Source organism: Oncorhynchus gorbuscha, linkage group LG26 (genome assembly GCF_021184085.1).
Source record: "Oncorhynchus gorbuscha isolate QuinsamMale2020 ecotype Even-year linkage group LG26, OgorEven_v1.0, whole genome shotgun sequence".
Classification (NCBI taxonomy): Eukaryota; Metazoa; Chordata; class Actinopteri; order Salmoniformes; family Salmonidae; genus Oncorhynchus; species Oncorhynchus gorbuscha.
Window position 1 is genome coordinate 36,044,279 of NC_060198.1, and position 16,963 is coordinate 36,061,241.

General features: G+C 40.9%; 3 protein-coding genes and 1 non-coding gene across 4 annotated transcripts; 3 read left to right on the forward strand and 1 right to left on the reverse strand.

Annotated features, from left to right (window-relative positions):
- Positions 1–1,517: 1,517 nt before the first annotated feature.
- On the forward strand, positions 1,518–8,336 carry LOC124015408 (protein KRI1 homolog). Its single transcript, XM_046330575.1, has 19 exons — positions 1,518–1,703; positions 2,043–2,113; positions 2,274–2,379; positions 2,496–2,598; positions 2,688–2,745; positions 2,851–2,900; positions 3,039–3,129; positions 3,231–3,308; positions 3,399–3,505; positions 3,650–3,782; positions 3,878–3,973; positions 4,079–4,249; positions 4,343–4,418; positions 4,513–4,631; positions 4,789–4,942; positions 5,068–5,198; positions 6,708–6,772; positions 6,882–6,977; positions 7,055–8,336. Exons 1-19 carry the CDS (start codon positions 1,619–1,621, stop codon positions 7,557–7,559), a joined length of 2,295 nt encoding a protein of 764 aa, XP_046186531.1. The 5' UTR covers positions 1,518–1,618; the 3' UTR covers positions 7,560–8,336.
- On the forward strand, positions 5,410–5,507 carry LOC124016567. The gene has a single exon (XR_006835379.1). It is a non-coding gene; the product is annotated as a Z30 small nucleolar RNA (small nucleolar RNA).
- A 58-nt stretch (positions 8,337–8,394) lies between the features above and the next one.
- On the forward strand, positions 8,395–10,490 carry LOC124015410 (kinetochore protein Spc24-like). Its single transcript, XM_046330578.1, has 6 exons — positions 8,395–8,495; positions 8,732–8,893; positions 8,996–9,140; positions 9,752–9,856; positions 9,996–10,072; positions 10,201–10,490. Exons 2-6 carry the CDS (start codon positions 8,740–8,742, stop codon positions 10,305–10,307), a joined length of 588 nt encoding a protein of 195 aa, XP_046186534.1. The 5' UTR covers positions 8,395–8,495; positions 8,732–8,739; the 3' UTR covers positions 10,308–10,490.
- A 1,425-nt stretch (positions 10,491–11,915) lies between these two features.
- LOC124015409 (sphingosine 1-phosphate receptor 1-like) lies at positions 11,916–16,580 on the reverse strand. The gene is made up of 2 exons (XM_046330577.1): positions 16,411–16,580; positions 11,916–14,856 (listed from the first exon to the last, which is right to left on the reverse strand). The coding sequence occupies exon 2, from the start codon at positions 14,584–14,586 to the stop codon at positions 13,384–13,386; it is 1,203 nt and encodes a 400-aa protein (XP_046186533.1). The 5' UTR covers positions 14,587–14,856; positions 16,411–16,580; the 3' UTR covers positions 11,916–13,383.
- Positions 16,581–16,963: the final 383 nt, after the last annotated feature.

The window sequence follows — 16,963 nt, forward strand, 5'->3', positions numbered from 1 at the left end:
CTAATCACATTAAATATATATATTGATCTTCAGAAATGATATTGTCAAAGCAGCAAAATAACTGGGGCTTTACAATGATGGTGAAGGTCACAGAGGGTGCACTGAGGAACTTGTCAAAATACAGAATGTTGTCTTCATTTGCATTAAAAATTCGGATTTATTTAATTATCTATGTGGTCTACATTAAAGAGCACTTCAATAAATATAACAAGCTTTAAAAATTAAACATTGGTGCACAATTTCTACTTAAAACAACAAAAGGCACTCATTTCGTGAAACGACCCAGTTATATTGCTGGCCCTTGGCTATCACCTCCGACCTCAAATAAACACCTTCCTCCTATCTGAATCCCACTGCAGCCTTACTCCCTAGAGCCCTCCAATACCTGGTCGACTATTCAAGACATGACACAGGGAACGAGGTGAATGAAGCTACTTAAAGTCATTAATTATTCCAGAAACAGTCTCTTTATCTCAGGCACTATTATTTGCTTTAGGTGGGATGTGTTATTATTTGACAGACTTGTTTGACAGTGGTGATAAACTACATAGATTGGCAAAGAATTGCAATGTAAACGTAACTGATTTTTTATTGTGGGGCCCAAGGAGATGAAGACTGACTCAGAGTAGCTGAGTACAAAGAGCAAACAGCAAAGAGAACATGAATAATAATTGATGCCATGTAAGACCATATACGAGGTCGTTGTTTGAAAGAATCCGAGTAAAGCCCAATTCAGAGAGGTCAGACCCACAGGAATGTTGAGGTGACAAACAGAATATACTGAGAGAATTTGGGCATAGGCCTAAATCGTCCAACTAGACAAAAACAGAACATTATATTGATGAAGTATAAAAAAAGAATAGTTGTCTCAATAATTGCAATTGAAAACAGGGTGAGTAAACTGGTGTCTTTGACCTATTCTTTCTGAGTCAGATAATTGGAATAATGAATTCCATTACTGTTTTTAAAATACATTCATAAGTCTTGTGTAAACTATTCTCCCAGTAGACATTATCTCCTGTACTTTCACTGTCTGGTCACCTTATGATCTTTAAAAAAACATAGGGATGGACCAGCATGGTACATAGGGGCCTATACATATTGACAATTTGTACTAGAGCGCCTCCAGCTGTGCTACTGAGTCTCATTCCAAAAACATTGTGATGGGCTACTGCACCATACTACACACAGACAACACAAAAACATTAGATAGCTACAGAGTATCTGTATCTGACAAACACATTGCTACTAGGTTGGAGATTATTACTCAACATAAATTATACGAATATTCTTACTAACGCAAAAGGCAAAGGCCATCAATGCTCTCAAACTAGGACCCTTAATATGAATATTTCTAAGAAATATTTGCAAATCAATATGTATTTTGTGATGTTTTTTATATATACAAAAAATCATTTTTATATTGGCAACAAATATATTTGTTGATAAAACTTACATATTTTCTAAACCTATGATTGGTTGATCGTAGTTTGGAACTCTGACTCTCCCCTCAGGAAACCACGTGGTAGTTCTATACATGCTGCTGTGGATGTTAGCATCATGACCACATTTCACTGAATTCTTTTCCCGATAAATAGTATCCAGTTCACATGTAACCATGTCAGGCAAATCGGATTTCAAGATTAATTCAAAGTTTGCAGAGAAATATGACAAATATAGGCAAAAAGAAGAGTTACAAAGGCGTAAGTGTGACTTCCCAAGCTTGTTAGCTAGCTAGATGGCTAGCAAGCCAGCCCTTTAGCTCATGTTAGCTAAAGTTATCCTTTTCAACTTGCTTGCTAACTTTTGATCCCATTTGAAATTAATCTTATTCTGTAAATTATTTAACGTGTATATACTTAACTTAACTTATATATACTTACACGTTCAGAAGTTAACTTAGTCATCGTTACATGTTTGGTTATTATAACTAGGTAGCTAGCATGTCCAGCTAGATAGCAATTTAGTTCTGACTTGTTTTCCTGGCGGAATGAGTGCACCACATTGGATGGCTTGTCATGTTCATCATTGATTTATTTCAGTGAAAGACAAATATGGCGACCAAGCTGACGAGAGTGAGTCTGGTTCAGAGTCAGATGATGATAGCGAGGTGGTAAGTGCTATTACTGTATCTAATTTGGCTAGCTATATCGTTCGCAATACAAACACTGCCATGGTGTTCTGTTTATGGTTTGTCAGTGTTTTGGCCCTACCTTTGTATCCTTGACCTGTATATTTGTAATTTCAATGCAGACTGATGTGTGTCTTCTTAGGAACTTGACCCCAAAGTTGAAAGGGACTTCTACAGAACATTGTCTCTGCTGAAGAAGAAAGATCCTAAGATCTATCAGACTGATGCAACGTTCTACACAGTGGAAGGTATGTCATCAGTCAGCGTGTCTTGTTGCTGCAACTGATTACAGTATGACACTTTGATTATGTGTTTGTTTGTTTAAGAGGTGTCTTTCACCACCCAATGTTTCATTCTTAATCAGATGCATCCATTGGGGATGATGCCCAGCCTTCAACTTCAAATAAAACAGAGAAGCCAATGTATCTGAAAGACTATGAGCGAAAAGTTATCTTGGAAAGGGGAGGGTGAGTGAGCTGCAGATGTCCTACTGTGCATATCTTTATATCTCATTTTCGGCAAATGGTTTGACAATAACAATTTGTCTCATTCCCAGTAAATATGAGGATGATGAGGAGGAGAGTGATGATGAAGAGGCTGCAAAGAGGAGAGAGGCATGTTATGATACATTGTATGTTATGACACATTGTATGTTATGACACATTTACATGGAGGTATGTCACGAGAAGTTATTTGTTTGCCTTTGCATTCTTTGACAGAGAGCTGCATCTCCAAGTTACATCCAGGAGCAGAGAGAATTGAAAGAGAGGTAAGGGTTAAATTCTCTCATAATCACCGTGTCCTTTGTCCTAAAGAACAGTTTTTTTTTATTTGTGTAAATACACCCTTGTTTTTTGTCTTTTATAACTGTTTTTGGAGCATAACCACTGTGTCATGCTTCCTCCAGCTTCCGTAAGTTCATACAGGACAGTGATGAGGAGTGCAGTGAGGAGGACTTTCAGCTGCTGAAGAGGAGGACCAAAACACAGGAAGAGAAGGTCTGTGGGAACCGATACCTGACTTTGTCTTATCTTACAGTATAAAGCACTGCAGAGATAAACATTCTATTTTTCTAAACTGTTATCTTTCTACACAACAGGATAAAGAGGAAGAGGATTATGTGGACTGGCTGAAAGGCCAGGCAGAGCTGGGGGGCCCAGAAGAAGTGCAGGACATGGTGAGTGATGGAAGACTGTTGGAATAGACTGCAAGAGAGAGCTATGTAATGACCTGCTGTGACTGAAATATGTGCTGTGTGTTGAGATAGAAATACCTGAGGGACTATTGGAACGACCCCGAGCTGGATGAGAAGGAGTGTTTCCTTAGGGATTTTGTCCTGAATAAGGGCTACATGGAGAAAGATGACGTGGACAGGTAACGGTTATTTACATAAGTTATTTTATGTGTTTATACATTTTTCAGTTTTTTTTTGTTTTGTCCATGTATGCTTTCAATTGTAATCGTAGAGCAGTGCTCAGCACCGCTCTGACTGTACTAATCTGCCATGGCTGTGTGCAGGATCCCCAGCTATGACGAAGTGGTGAATGATGACGTGGAGGACTCAGAAGAGGATGGGGAGTCGTTCTTGGAGCGCCAAGAGGACTTTGAAAGACACTACAACTTCCGCTTTGAGGAGCCTGATGCACAGAAGGTGGACTTTCCCGTCTGTCTCTACATGCACATGTTTGTTTGTATGGTGAAGTGTATGTACCTTGGTCTCATATAGTATATTATTGTTCCTTACAGATCAAGACTTACCCCCGTACCATTGCCACCTCTGTCCGCTCCAAAGACGAGCGCAGGAAGCTCAAAAGGGAGGAAGTGAAGGATAGGAAGAAAAAGGTCAGTAGACGCTCTCTTTTAGTTCATCTTATACATCATACCATCCCTTCCCCATTTCTCTCACCCTCCCAATAAACTGACCTGTGACTCTTCTGGCCCCTGCAGGAGAAGGAGCAGAAGCACGAGCAGCTGAAGCAGCTGAAGAACCTGAAGCGTAATGAGATCATGCAGAAGCTGCGGCGGCTGCAGGAGCTGACGGGCAACGAGCAGCTAGCCTTCAGTCAGGTGGACCTGGAGGGAGACTTTGACCCCCAGCAGCATGACCAGCTCATGCAGGTGACCACTCACACACCTCAAGAAGAGAGACTGATTGTAAATAAGAAATACACTCCTCTTATTGTCTCTCCCTGTATTCTTTTCTTCTTCCAGAAATTCTTTGGTGATGAATATTATGGAGAGGAAGAGGGGGAGAAGCCCCAGTTTGAAGTTGAAGAGCTAGAGGGTGGTAAGTCACTCGTTACTGATTTTATTATCTCAAGTAGAATTGAATACTTTAGAATCGGTGGCATTGTAATAAGGTAGCTTTCTCTGTCCTGCAGAACACTGGAACTGGGACACATGGACAGGAGAGGGTGGAGAAAAGGAATATGGTGGTGAAGAAGAGGAGCATGAAGGAGAAGATTATGACCAGCCAAACTGTGAAGATCCAGACTTTATTGTGAGTTCCTCTAATATGATCATCACTTCAGCATTGCCTGCAGACCTTCAGAAAAACATTTATTGGAGGCTAGTCAGAAATAAAAGTGTCGTTGATGGAGATAGTCAGGCCTTTGAGATTGTATGTGACTCACTCATCTGAACTCTTACTTGACCAGATGGATGCAGACTATGATCCCAGTCAGCCAAGCACCTCCAAGAAGCAGAAGAAAAAGGAGAAGATGAAGGTGGATGCCTCGCTGATGGGAAAGAAGAGAAAGAAGTCTCATTTTGCTGAGGTCATTACCCAAAACAAGCCTGTGTTTGACCCCCGTAAGTCTCAGGAGGTTCAGCACCATGAATCTTAGGTTATTTTCCATAACCTTTTCGATTCTGTTTGATGTACTATAGATATTGAGACTGAATGTTATTTCATGCATCCATCCTTTGTGTTTCAGAGGAGAAGTCCTTTGAGCAGTACCTGGAGGAGTACTATAAGCTGGACTATGAGGACATCATAGACGACATCCCCTGCAGGTTTCGCTACAGGCAGGTCCTGGCCAATGACTTTGGCCTGTCCACTGATGAGGTGAGACTGGGTGCTCTAGTTCCTAATAGGTTGTCTCAGGGTTGGGTTCAAGTCAGTTCAGGAAATACACTAAAATAATAACTTTTTCCCATGCTTTTCAATTAGAATTGTTTTTAGTTTGGTTAACTTTTTTAGTTGTCTGGAATTTAAATATAATTGACCCCCGAACCCTGGGTTGTGTTATAGTGTTGCACTGTACAGACCCTGAGTCCTGCACTGATGAGCTGAGATGTGACTGACCTGGTATTGCCACCCTCCGGGGAAGGCTCTGACCAGGGCATGACTTCAGTTAATCTTCTCTCTGAGCAGACGAGGATGAGGAGAGAATGATAGAAAGGGAAATGCTTGTATTCACTGAGTTATCAACTTGCTTTGGAGCCTTATCTGCACAAATTAGGTTTAAAGTCATTTCTGTGGATTTCGCGTCTGTTTTTCTTACGGGTATGTGGGACGGTAGTGTCCCACCTGCCCAACATCCAGTGAAATTGCAGAGCGCGAAATAAAAAAATTCTCAATTCAAATATTTAACTTTCTTGAAAATGTGTTATACATCAAAATAAAGCTTAACTTTTTGTTAATGCAGCCGCCTTGTCAGATTTCAAAAAGGCTTTACGGCAAACCATGTGATTATCTGAGGACAGCACCCCGCATACAAACACATGAAAAACATATTTCAACCAGACAGGTGTGACACGAAAGTCATAAATAGCCATATAAAAATATGCCTTTGATGATCTTCTTTTGTTGGGATTCCAAAAGGTCCCAGTTACATCACAAATGGTCCTTTTGTTCGATAATGTCCTTCATATCCATAAAAACTCAGTTTACCCGGCGCGCTTCAGTCAATAATCCACTGTTTCCCTCCATTAAAATGCATACAAAATGAAACCCAAATGCTACTAATAAACTTTTCCAAACAAGTCAAACAACGTTTATAATCAAACCTTAGGTATCCTAATACGCAAATAAACTATCAAATTTAAGACTGAGAATAGTATGTTCATTACCGGAGAAAAATAAGAAAGAACACGCTTTCCTACACGAGCTTGGAAACACTACAGCCAAAATGGGAGCCAACTAGAAAAACTACAATTTCTGGGTAATTTTTCCAAAAACCAGCCTGAAACTCTTTCTAACGACTGTTGACATCTAATGGAAGCACTAGGAACTGCAATGCGGGAGAACTTGGGCTGATAATTAAAGTACTAGCCATTGAAAATAGTGGTAAGCTGAAATCTTTTTTTGGGGGGGATGGTTTGTCCTCTGGATTTTGCCTGCCATATCAGTTCTGTTATACTCACAGACATGATTTTAACAGTTTTAGAAACTTTAGTGTTTTCTATCTAAATCAACCAATTGTATGCATACCCTAGCTTCTGGGCCTGAGTAACAGGTAGTTTACTTTTGAGCACGCTTTTCATCCGGATGTCAAAATACTGCCCCCTACCCCAGAGAGGTTAAAGTGGCTGTATGAATATTACAGAAAGTAACTTGTTCTTCCCTCCTCAGATCCTGGGAGCAGATGAGAAAGAGCTGAACCGCTGGGCCTCGCTAAAGAAGACCTGCATGTTCAGGTACTGAACCTGGTCTCAAAACAGTAGGCATTTACTAATCAGCTGTCTATGGGGAAAATGGCCTTTGAGATTTTTCCTTTTCTATTTTTTTCTTCAATCACTTTTTCAGGTCTGACAAGGAGGAGATGAGTGATTTGCAGAACTACAAAATCAAAGGACAAAATGTGAAGAAAAAGATAGAAGTCTTGAACTCTTTCTATGCTGAGTGAGTATTCTACCATATGCAGATTGGCAGAATATGTTCTCTAAGAAAACTGAATTATTTTATATATTTCCTTGTAGGGAGGACAAAGCAGAGGGCAAGACCAAAGTGGGTAAGAAGAGAAGAGACAGGATGAAGAATGCAGAGAAGGATGACAAGGATCTGGAGGAGGATGATGATGAGGCTGGACCCAGTCAGCAAAGCTCTGCATTGGACTCTAGGGAGGGGGTGGTAGTCCAGGCACTGAGAGAGGCAGGAGACCACGAAGAGGAGTTCCTGGTACCCAAATCCAAGAAGTTGAAACTGGAGCAGGAAAAAGTTGCTACCACTCAGGAACCTGCCAACACAAGGACTGAAAGGACAAAATTGCCCAAGAAGAAAAACAGGCACCCAGGAAGCCGCCTCATGTCGGGGAAGGGGCCCTTCAGGGTGAAAATGGGTGGGCGAGAGTTCAGCGGACAGAGACTGAAGGCCTATGGACTGAATCCCAAGAGACTGCACTTCAGGCAGCTTGGCAGGCAGAAACGAAAGGCTCAAGCGAAGACTGAGGATCAAGGAGTGAGGGAGAGAACGGCACCATTATAATTTATGTCCCCTTATATTTTTGTGAATGGTTGGTAAAAGTGACAAACTGCACAATATAAATGGACCAGAGAACAGCATAGTTCCTAATAAATCAAAGTTGAATGAGCTTACAATAGTATTGGCACTGATAGTTGACGTTCCAGCTATTTTTCTGAGTGCCGATTAGAATTGTATATTTTGTATTTTATTCCTGAAAATATCAGATGAACTTGAACAACTCTTGGAACAATTGTGATTTACTTAACTGTATTTTGCAAATTGTAGGACATTTTGTGTACTCCAACTGTTGTTCTCTAAAATGTACAAATGTTGTCCAGAAATAACCTCTGGAGGCACAGTGAACCTACCTATCTCAACACAACCGCAGTTCCATTAAAGAGAGTATGTATTGTAACGACCCTGGGTTTATAAGCGCTGAAATCGACTCTGCTGCACGAGCATGCTTTTGCGGCACAGTCGACCTTCTCCCTGCCTGTTTCATTACAGTATACTATAAATCATTGGTTCTCAACCAGGGGTACTTGAGAATAATATACCATAGGCCTACTGGTAAAATGAACACGAGGGGGTCCTCTGGGCAGTCAGTGCAAAATTCAGTTGGTGGTACAGTAATAAAAAAAAATGACAAATCTTGCGATTTCTAGACATTGGCGCCCCCATGTGGATCTAGCCAATCAGAACGCTGGATATTTTTGGTGCTTTCTATTAATTGTATATTTTCAATTGTAGGCATCTACTTATTGTTATATTGTGTATGTGAATAAATATTTTACAGTTTCTCCTGTAATTTAGTTTTTTGTTTAGGAACAAAAATTCAGTCAGGCACTTTCGCTGGCACCTCATGTAAGCGCGCGCGTTCGCAGGACAACTTTGAATTACGGAAACGACTGAAGTGAAGCAAAACTGTCAGTGAACTGTTTATATTCGGCAAACACGGTAAGGAAATGCTTGTTATTGTATACCTTTCTAAACGTATATAATTAAGATGTTAGTAATAGTAGTTGCTGTTTTCAAGCAAGAGCCTCTGCAGCTAACGTTAGTTAGACATAGCATTGGATTTTGTTGACCGTAGGCAGCAAACAATTTTGAGTGCTATTGATGATTCACCAGTTAGTCTGCTCTAGAACGGGCAGTAATTTATTATTTATTTCTACTAAAATATTCCACAAAAGACGTCACCATGCTTCAGGATGTTATGGACACGGGAGAGTCGATGGTCAAAATACTGAAAAGCAGCAAAGCTGACGATGAATTAAGAAAAGTGAGAGAAAAACAGCAATGTTTCTTTGAGCGACACTTGGACATGAAGAAAACCATCACTTTGGTGTTAAACGGTAAAGAAAAATAATCAAGTTGTAGATCCTGTCATATGATAACTTACTCTCTTTCCATTCGTCAAGCTATATAGCCTAATCTTTACTCGCCATTGTCCTCAGGTGTAGTTAAGTGTGAAGATGAGGCGAGCCAGAAGCTGCTGGACATGGAGGGGCAGAAGAGCCAGGCCGAGCGGGAGCTGGACAGTCTGGAGCAGGAGCTGCAGCAGTGTACAGCAAGGAGCCAGAACATGGACTCAGAACTACAGTATCCTTCACCCAGTCATGCTCTGTCTCTACACAGAACAAGCTCTAAATGTACTGCAATTGGTGCTCTCTAACGTGCACATGCATGCTGTGTTGTCCAGATAATACATATAGGGAGCAGTCACATTCTACCCAGAGCTTGTCCATTGCTGCAGGCTGACCAGGCTGCCATCCATTGATGAAAGTATTTTGAGACTTCAGTTTATATGCCATACAGTGAGCATGCAGAGGATCTTCCTGGTAACTAGTGTGGAAGTGTGTTAAAATCTGCTACAACCCCTTTGAATCAGCTGTTTTCTTGAAAAATAAATGCATGCACACATTTAAAAAAAATCTATGCAAATTTTATCTACTAGCTAAATGTTTTTATCACGTTACACTTATTTTGGGACTCCACCCCTGTAAATATAATTTGCCTGATGGCATACTAGTGGACAAGGATTCTTATTTAATACAAGCGCATTTGTTTTCTTGCCTCCGCTCCTCGATTCCCTTTGACCTTTTTCAAAATCAGGCAAGGAGAGGTTGGAGAGGATGGAGTTGAGGAAGAGTGGCGTCGAACAGCACCAATTGAGATTTTCCCCGTGTTGGTTTCCTTGACCTGTTCCTCAGGTTCCTGCAGAGGGAGCTGGAGAGTCTGCGTGACTCGGAGCAGGAGCTGCAGACCTTGCAGCAGGAGGTTGATGATGACACTACGGAGGTCATCCCATCAGCCATGTGAGTAGGACTAACAGCATACTGAAATAATCACTCCCAACACCACACTAGCCCACCACACTAAACCATGATAGTCGGTGAGCATTGATCTCACATCATGAACAGCATGGTGCAACTTGACAAACTGCTAATTCTGCAGATACGTGGCCCAGTTGTACCACAAAGTGACCAGGATCAAGTGGGAGTATGACACGGAGCCACACATTCTAAGAGGAGGTATTTGTCACTGCATAACTATTTTTCCATCACCCTTTGACAAGTCACAACTGTGGAACTTAATGGCTGGTTGATGTGGGTTTTGGTTGCGTTTAACTAACGTTTGAGTGCACTTTAATCTCTTGCAGTGCATTATGGAGCTGACCTGGCCACGCCAATCAACATAGACTCCTCTGTGCGGTCTCGGTGTTCAGTCAGTGATGAGCTGTGGAACTTTGTCAGCACTGAATGGTAGAAGAGATCAAAGGAAAGTTGCCATATCTCTCCAGTAGTTGTTTGTCCTGTGGTTGGATTGTCTGTTGTTTATGTGTTGTGTGTTGTAATACATTTGTTTTATAATAAGATTGTATTCCTTATTGTTGGTATTGACTTGCATTACATTTTGTTATATTGAATAAAGCAGTTTATCTAAGCGTCACATTTCCTAGAATACTTATTTGGGTAGTAACCTATAACCCTAGGTTTTATTTGTATCTACTTTCACCATAGACAGTTTTTTTTTATAAAGACAATTTTCTGCCAATAGGTGTCATTGCAAACCCACTACTTTTTAATATGCTACTGAAATTACTGTATTGAAAATTTGGGTGCTGATCACCTTTTTAATGCAATAAATGTCCAATGTGAAGGTGTGCTTTTGCAACAGACAGTATTCTGTACTGCATTGCAGCAATAAAAATAAAATACAAATTTTTGCAAGATTTTCTGGAATGCTAACTGTTATTCATGGAAAATGCTATTCCTCCATGGGCTTTCCAAGCAAGGAGGATGCACAATTGACTAGTGTTTCTGAGGTTTTGGTTGAATAAAAATATAATTGTAACTGCTGCAGTAATAATGTGTTGATGTTATTAGTCGTCTACCCATTACATTTTCCTAATGAACATCTTGTGAGTCTAAAAGCCCAAGGGATAAAATAATTTTTGGCAGGGCAGAAAGCCTGACATGAGTTATTGTGGAGATTTATCTCATTTTAGAGCAACTATTTATTAAGTTTGTGGCCACCCCAAACTTGACCCACTTTTGCAAAAGGCCGTGTTGACAAAGTAAGTTCAACCATTTATGGTTGAGGGGACTTGTTTCTAGTCTTGAATGGAAAAGGGCAGTTTTTTGCTCACACACAATTTATTGAAATCCTACCATTACTCTTCATTGCATGTCCCACACATTTTGTAAATGAGTCATATTTTATTGTCAATGCCTAGGTAGGTTTCTGCCAGTGTAGCATGTGGTGAGTAGTTGATATGATACAGGGCGGGGGTCAGGTTTAGTTTGGATCTCAACTCATGTAACCTCGTCAGCTGGTGGTTTCTTGTTGATAATCTTACTGGAAATGGGGCGTCAAGTATATTGTCCCCAATGACTGCTGCCTTCTCTATGTGTTGCCACAAGCGCATGTCTTCTTCTTGGGTGGTTGCTTCTGGTATGGATTTGGTGCACTGTGTGTTAAGTGGGGGGTTTGTCGTGTGTGCTTGTGTGTTTACTTTGATAACTTCAGCATCGATCAGACATTTACATTTTATTTTGATATACACTACATTTCTTTGGCATCTGTCTCTGCTCTATAGTGGGAAAGTACACCTTTGTGTATATGTATATTTTGTAGACTGTTCCGTCTTCTCAATTGAATTAAGTTGACATTTGCTTATCAGTGTTGAAGTATATGGTATGTGATGACTATATAGGTCAAAGCCTTTAATAACTGGTGGATGATGGGACGGTATGTTTCCTGTGAAAGATCTGAAACCACACTCACCACATTGACACTAGCACTTTTGTTTTCTCACACATGAGGCCTCTGGCTTCACAAATATATGTTGAGAGGAAATAACTAGATTAAATGTTATTTGTAAGGATGTTTATTTAGCAAAACAATGACCAAAAATACTGTTTTTGTAGATATTGTTCACATACATTTATTGTTTGAATTGGCAGTGGCCTCATAAATTAAGTTTAGTTCAGAATAAACAAAATACAGAAACTATAGTTCATTTTATTTACACAATATACTGTATAAGACAGAAATATAAATATTTTCATTTGTACATTTATATACAATGTGAAAACAGATTTTGAATTGCTTTCTTGTTTTTCAAACATCACTGCTGTCACAATGGAACTTTATACATGGAACCCGAAGCATTTGTGGTTTTTCTTTACAAATGTCTATTAACCACTGTTTACAGAAGATAGACACAACTCTTCATTGCATGAGAGGGATATTCTCCAGCTTGTTCAGGAAAGTTCTGAAGGCTATTGGTTTTGTGAATAGGCTGTGTTCAATATGATTTCCATACTTGTGAGTCCACAAAACTAGAGCCAGTCAATAAGCCTAATCTGTCCTTTTTATTGCTCACAATCATGTCTGCTGCTACATGTGTTTTAGAGACCTCCAAAGATGTGCAAACCAGAAGAGGCATCAACGTGACATTCTCTGTGTGTCAAAGCCACCAAGTCTCTAATGTTGGTCTGGGGACCTCTGCCCAGAATTCCAGCAGACCTGAGATCAAATGACAAAAATGCCATGGTTCTGGCAGCAGTATTGGGGTGTGGATGCTTCATGTTTTAATTACATGTCATTATGTTTGTATTATGTATTTTCTGGAGAGAGAACATAAGGATGAGCCTTAGCATGACTCAAATGTATACTTTATGTGTATGACTCAAAATAAAATGTACTGAATGTGTTTCAATGTTTGTATAATAAAAAACATGAATAATGTTAATTTCACAGCTGCTGGTTGAGTGGTTCTCTTTACACACCGGTCAATGGTGAATTCAAAATAATGCTACAAACATGAATCCGTTCCTTCAGGAGAGTTTTTCTTTTCTGCAGTTTGGATTTATGGAAGATTATTAACTTATGAAAGATATATTGTATCTCAGCATACGAGAAAATGATTTTCACAGTATGAGAACAGCATATTAATCCATTAAATGCTTGGCGCCGAAGACTAAAAACCAACAAGGTATTTATTTCTCTAACACTGTGACTGAGGTTTGACTTCCTTACAATAGACCGACCAGTCTTTAAGTGGAAACCTCCAGCTTATCTTTCAAGGAAGAAAATGCCAGACCAGGGGAGGAAGGCAAAACATAGGACAATGGTGGGTTCCGCTGACGTTCTCTACCATTGAGGTGAGAGGAAGAGTATTACTTCCTCCTTGCTTGTAGTTCCATTTACAACCCATACGTAACATGTAGTAGTCTGTGCCGAAGAGTGGTCCAGTCAAGGGGGTATCCAGAACTCTGCTCTTACTGTAATTGGACCCATTATTACTGCTGAGTTACATTGGGCCTTCATGGACAAGTCATGTCTTTGACATCCTGGGGTAGATGGCTTTAATAGTGGAAGGGGTGAAGTTGGCAGAAGAGACTGTGATCTCCAGGCCCTCCAGCCTATGGGAGGGTGCCTCAGTCTTACTGGTACTGCACTCCAGAAAGGACATCCCTATCTTCTTCACCTGGCCATCCTTGGTGAGGAGGCAGCGTCGACACAGCAGCCTCAGGATGGCCCTCCTCATGTCCTTACTGGTCAGGGTATAGATGATGGGATTGAGGAGAGAGTTGATCATGGCGATGCCCAGGAAGTAGTCCGCCTTGAAGAGCACCTGGCAGCTCCGTGCCGGGCAGCAGAAGTCCAGCAAGAGGAGGATGAAGAGAGGCAGCCAGCAGACGATGAAGACGCCCAGCACGATGGTGACAGTCTTCAGCAGGGCCATGTACTTCTGGGACTTGCGGGCCAGGCCTTTGCGCTGCGAGCCAGAGCCCAGGTGCTTTGTGTTGGACTTGACAGTGTGGAAGATGCGCACATAAAGCACCACGATGGCCAGCAGCACAGCGGTGAACACGGTGATGAAGAAGAGGATGTAGCTTTTGGCAAAGAGCGGCAGGACAGTGGAGCACTGGTCTAGACGGCCCATACAGTTCCAACCCAGGACGGGCAGAACCCCCAGGAACACTGACAGAACCCAGCTGGCCCCGATCAGGGCAAACATCCGGCCTCGCTTGGCCCCCTGGTAGGGCTTCATCCTCACCATGGTGACGTGGCGCTCAATGGCGATGGCCAGGAGGCTGATGACGGAGGCAGCCAGTGTTATGAAGACCCCCCCCTCCCTCAGGAACCACAGCACAGGGGTCATCTTTAAAGTGTTGGCCCCTGAAGTCACAATGTTCACCATGTAGGTGAAGCCTGCTAGCAGGTCTGAGAGTGTTAGGTTGCCTAACAGATAGTACATGGGCAGATGGAATTTCTTATTCTTCCAGATGGCCAACAGCACCACAGCATTCTCCAGCACTATGAGCAAGCAGATCAGCAGGAAGGCTATGGCCTCTGGCTTTAGTCCATCCTTGTACTTGTTCTCCTTCAGTTTGCCTGTGTAGTTGTAGTGTTCTCTGATGACAGCATTGCTCTGGTACTCGTGGAACATCCGGAGCAGGTACCCTACCGAGTGGGACATGGGAACCACAGTGGGGGCAGCAACAGCAGCGTAAGCAGCATGCGATGCTTCCATTGGTATTCTGGGAATGCTGCTTTCTTTTTAGCTGACAAGATGCTTTCCACTCTGCGTCACATAGTTCTTAGGCAGTCCATAATTCAGTATGTTGGAAGTGGGGAATGTACATTCCTTAGGAAATCTATCTTTGAATGTTGTTTCTGATCAGTCCAGTTTTTTGTATTTAGTATTAGAATGGATGGTAATGAGAATCTTCAATGTGATAGCATTATCCAAAACTGTGCAATGCCTGGACAATCCACTGGATGGCTCAGACAAGCAAGAAACCTGGAAACAAAATAACAGTATTTAAATACAGTATAATAGCATATTTATCTGTAACAACGCACACATGTAAAGAAGGGGGGGGGGGCATACATTCCTCATTAATCTTGTAATTAACAGTACCTGTCTTTGTTCAAATTCTGATAGAATGTTTTGGAGTATGAAACTAGCAAAGACATTACTCCACAGGTGCCTTACAAATGAGAAATTACCAAGCTAAGGCGCAATTGAAAATATTCGTGTTTTGTCCTGGAGAAACTTGGTCATTTATGTCACTAATTCATATGGATCTTTAGCACATTTATTCCAGCGCAGTTTTATTTTTGGGGGGCAAAACTATCATTCTGTCTGTCAACTTTGATTAATTATCTTGATGCACACATGAACAGAAATGTAGGCACACTCACATACACTCACATACATACACATATACTTCCACTGACACCCCAACACACACATGCATACCTCAACACACACACACACCTTTTGTATGCACTAAATCTCCTGCATTGACTCTATACACACACACACTGAACTCTACAATCACACATACTTACACTAACACCTCAAAATACCTGCGCACACGCACACACACACGCACACGCACACGCACACGCACACACACACACACACACACACACACACACACACACACACACACACACACACACACACACACACACACACACACACACACACACACACACACACACACACACACACACACACACAGACCACTCACCACATATGCTTCTGCTACTGTCTATTTGCTGTCTGTTATCTATCCTGTTGTCCAGTCACTTTACCCATACCTATATATACACAGCTACATCAATTACCTTGTACCCTTGCACATCGACTCAGGTACAGGTACTCCCTGAATAGCCATGTTATTTTTACTCATTATCGTTATTCGTTGTGCAATGTGTATTTATTCCTTGTCCCACTATTTCTAATTCATTTTTTAAATCTTTAACTCTGCAATGTTGGAAAAGGACCAGTAAGTAAGCATTTGAGTGTTAGCTTACACCTGTTGTTTATGAAGCATGTGCAAATACAATTGTATTAAATTGTATTTGAGGCACTGTTGCCTCAAATATCTGTTTGAAACATAGCATATGATAAAACACTACTTCAAAATTATTATGGATTGGGTATGCAAATGTATGAATTAAGTTACGTTTTTAAAATAATTATTAGTTATTCAAGTTTTTATTATTTCTGAAAAAGAACAAGACAACACTGAAATCTGTTGTCATCAACTTGTCAGCGGGCAAGTATAGGCTACAGGCTTGTATCAAAATTGTGAAGCTAAATATCTGGATTTTCCCCAACATTGCTGTTTTTCTCAAATATAAGACAAATAAATCTGTCCTTGCTTTAGTCTAGTTATTATATGCCATCAAATTATATAATTTCGATCAACTGTCTAAAACACCATAATATCTGTTGAATAAATAAATACCAAACAAGTATCATTCAAATATTTCTAAAACCGAATAATACCCAGTACAAATATAAGTAGGCTATTACACAAGTATAACTACAAAAACATACCTTTTAGAAGTTTAGCTTTGCCTGAGAACGTGTTCTTATTTAGCGCAGTTGTCTTGCGTTTGAATACAGTACGCTCTGACTGATGATCAGACGTGACAGATTGTGATGGGAGAAAATAGACTGGTGCGAGACTCGACTTGAAGTGGGCTGGGCTGGACTCTGCCCTCCAACGCTCAGCCTTCCTCTCTACCTCTCCTTTACTTGGCTTCTGAAGTCGCAATAACTGTAGGTAAATACATTGCCCGAGCTGGCTTGGAGATGAAATAGCAGTACTCTCTGGATTACAATTATTTTAGGGATGTGTGAGGCATTTATGATCTGTTTTGGCTACAGGCAGAGGCGCATGCTGTAAGGTATAAAGGTGCATTCTTTCTAGGTCAATGCCATCTGATCTGTTTTGATCTGTGGTTGTAAAATGGATCACTATACTACTTCCCAACCTGGTCTCAGAGCATTTCATATGATTCTGTACATAAATACATCACACTCCATTTAGTATGATATGTTACGTTTCGTATGGATTGTAATTAATTTGTGGATGTTTATCATCCAT

Coding starts and splice junctions, on each gene's coding strand:
- LOC124015408 (XM_046330575.1), top strand. CDS start 1,619: ATGTCAGGCAAATCGGATTTCAAGATTAATTCAAAGTTTGCAGAGAAA. Junction 5,199..6,707: donor TTGGCCTGTCCACTGATGAG/GTGAGACTGGGT, acceptor TTCCCTCCTCAG/ATCCTGGGAGCAGATGAGAA. Junction 6,978..7,054: donor TTGAACTCTTTCTATGCTGA/GTGAGTATTCTA, acceptor ATTTCCTTGTAG/GGAGGACAAAGCAGAGGGCA.
- LOC124015410 (XM_046330578.1), top strand. CDS start 8,740: ATGCTTCAGGATGTTATGGACACGGGAGAGTCGATGGTCAAAATACTG. Junction 8,894..8,995: donor CATCACTTTGGTGTTAAACG/GTAAAGAAAAAT, acceptor CATTGTCCTCAG/GTGTAGTTAAGTGTGAAGAT. Junction 9,857..9,995: donor GAGGTCATCCCATCAGCCAT/GTGAGTAGGACT, acceptor CTAATTCTGCAG/ATACGTGGCCCAGTTGTACC.
- LOC124015409 (XM_046330577.1), bottom strand. CDS start 14,586: ATGGAAGCATCGCATGCTGCTTACGCTGCTGTTGCTGCCCCCACTGTG.